At 57.3% G+C, this 2,162-nt stretch overlaps 1 protein-coding gene across 1 annotated transcript; it reads left to right on the top strand.

Annotated features, from left to right (window-relative positions):
- POSPLADRAFT_1163563 (hypothetical protein) lies at positions 1-1,416 on the top strand (the record flags this gene model as incomplete). The annotated part of the gene is made up of 2 exons (XM_024487787.1): positions 1-1,337; positions 1,363-1,416. Coding segments are annotated over 2 exons (1,391 nt in total), but the record flags the coding sequence as incomplete, so codon positions are not given.
- Between the last annotated feature and the right edge of the window lie 746 nt (positions 1,417-2,162).

Genomic DNA, 2,162 nt, shown 5'->3' with positions numbered 1-2,162 from the left:
AGTTCGCGGAAATCGACATCCGGGACGGCAAGTGCAAGCGCAACACCGAAGGAAAGATCGTCCTTCCAAACGGAAGCTTCTGCCCCCGCACTATCCCTGGTCTCACAATACGAGATCGAATCTACGAGTGGCATAGAAGAAATCCCGCAGCACCCGCCGCTCCGACGATGCTCTTCGAGATCGACGATCGCTCGACTATGCAGACCTTCACGCTCAACACCAGCAGCAGGATCGAGGCGCTCGAGCGAGAACTCCTTCAGCTTCGGAAACGCAGGGAGGTCTTCGACGGCGTCGAGATTCTACAGCGGAAGAAGCCTGCGACGCCAGCCGTTCCGAAGAGCGCGGAAGCCTCGGGATCTGGTACATCGAGAGGGGTGGCGGCACCCTCGAACACTTCGACAAGCACGGCCCCGCCTCCAACGATACCAGCAGCAGCACCCGCGTCGTCTTCTTCCCCGCCTACGCAATCCACGTCTCGACCTACTACTACGTCCGCTCCTCCACCACCACCAGTACACCCCTTCGCAAACGCTCGCGACGCAACCTACGCCCCACCGAACGTTCGAAACTTCGCAACCCCGCCGAAGCCCTCGAACGACAAGGGCAAGGAGCCAGCGTACAAGACCATCGTCCCCGTTATCCAGCCGAAGCTCGTCGAAGAAATCTTCCAGCGTTCGATGAAGTCGCCGTTCGTCACGCTAACCCCAGAAGAGTTGCTGTCAATCGCGCCCGACGTTCGAAACAAGTACCGCGACGCCGTCACCCCTAAGCGAGTCTCGACGGAACCCGTCGTGTCGGCCCACATCGTAGAAATCGGCGCCGACGAGGTCACGGCCGTCAACCAGCTCTCGTGTTCAGGTGCAACGTTGGAACCCGGTGCTACAATCGTCCCCGACCCATATGAAACCTATCTGAAGCACATCCCTCACGGCGAGCACCCTGCAGAGTTCACCGTCGCCCGCGATTCGAATGCGATTCGTTCGATCATCGCGTTGGTCGACAACAAGGAGCAAATCGAATGCATCGTCGACCCCGGTTCGCAGATCGTCGCCATGTCGGAAGAGGTCTGTCTCGGTCTCAACCTCCTCTTCGATCCTACTATCCAGCTGAACATGCAATCGGCGAACGGAGAGGTGGACCGGTCGTTGGGACTCATTCGAAACGTTCCCTTCCGCATCGGTGAGATCGTGTTGTACCTCCAGGCTCATGTCATTCGAAACGCAGCATACGACATTCTCCTCGGCCGACCCTTCGATGTGCTCACGCAGAGCGTCGTCAAGAACTTCGCCGACGAGAACCAGACCATTACGATCCTCTGTCCGAACACCGGCGAAACCGTCACGATTCCAACGTACGCGCGAGGAAGATCGCGAAGCCGGCAGCATCCTCTCGAGTGTCGCAAATCGCATTTTCTAGCTTCGAGGAATTGATTCCCCATGATCAAGGAGAAGCCGCGCTAGTCATCGACTACGATGGGGTAAACCCGAGTATTTCCTTCGTCGCTCCTATTGATTCCTCGATTCCGAACGCTGTCTCGTCACTGTACCTCTCCGCATGCACCTCCGTTTCTTCATATTTGCAGTCTCTTTACACTTCGGACACTACTGCTGCTAATGCCGCCCCGTCGAACGCTTCGACGTGGGCTTCGACTCTTCTATTTTCAGCTCCGTTTGCTTCGACTCCGCCAGCTCCCGCTCCGACGAAGTCCATCTCGCAGCTTTCCAACTCAATTCTTCCCTTTCCTTCTACGACATCGACTTCTACCCCTTCAACACACAAGATACTCGCCGCGACGAAGAAGAAGTACAAGCCTGTCGCTCTCAAAACTCGACCCGTCCTTGGTGCCGTCCCCGAACAATTTCGTATACTTCGAGACATCAAGGGCGACCCTCTCTCTATCATGCCTAAGCTTTCGACCGACCCTCCGCCGTTCAAACCTACCGGTCGGTACACCCGCGAACGCTTCGAAGCAACGAACAAGCTTCACGACGGCGACTTCCTACTTCCCGAAGAACGTCGAGTCCTCCACCACTTCATGTGCCTGCACAACGAAGCCTTCGCCTGGACCGACGACGAGCGCGGATGCTTCAAGCCCGAGTACTTCCCCCCCATCGATTTCCCCGTCGTTCCTCACACGCCCTGGGTGCAGAAGGAATATCCCC

Source organism: Postia placenta (assembly GCF_002117355.1).
Source record: "Postia placenta MAD-698-R-SB12 unplaced genomic scaffold POSPLAscaffold_448, whole genome shotgun sequence".
Taxonomy (NCBI): domain Eukaryota; kingdom Fungi; phylum Basidiomycota; class Agaricomycetes; order Polyporales; family Adustoporiaceae; genus Rhodonia; species Rhodonia placenta.
The sequence above is the reverse complement of the archived record's forward strand: the minus strand, read 5'-3'. Positions and strand labels throughout refer to the sequence as shown.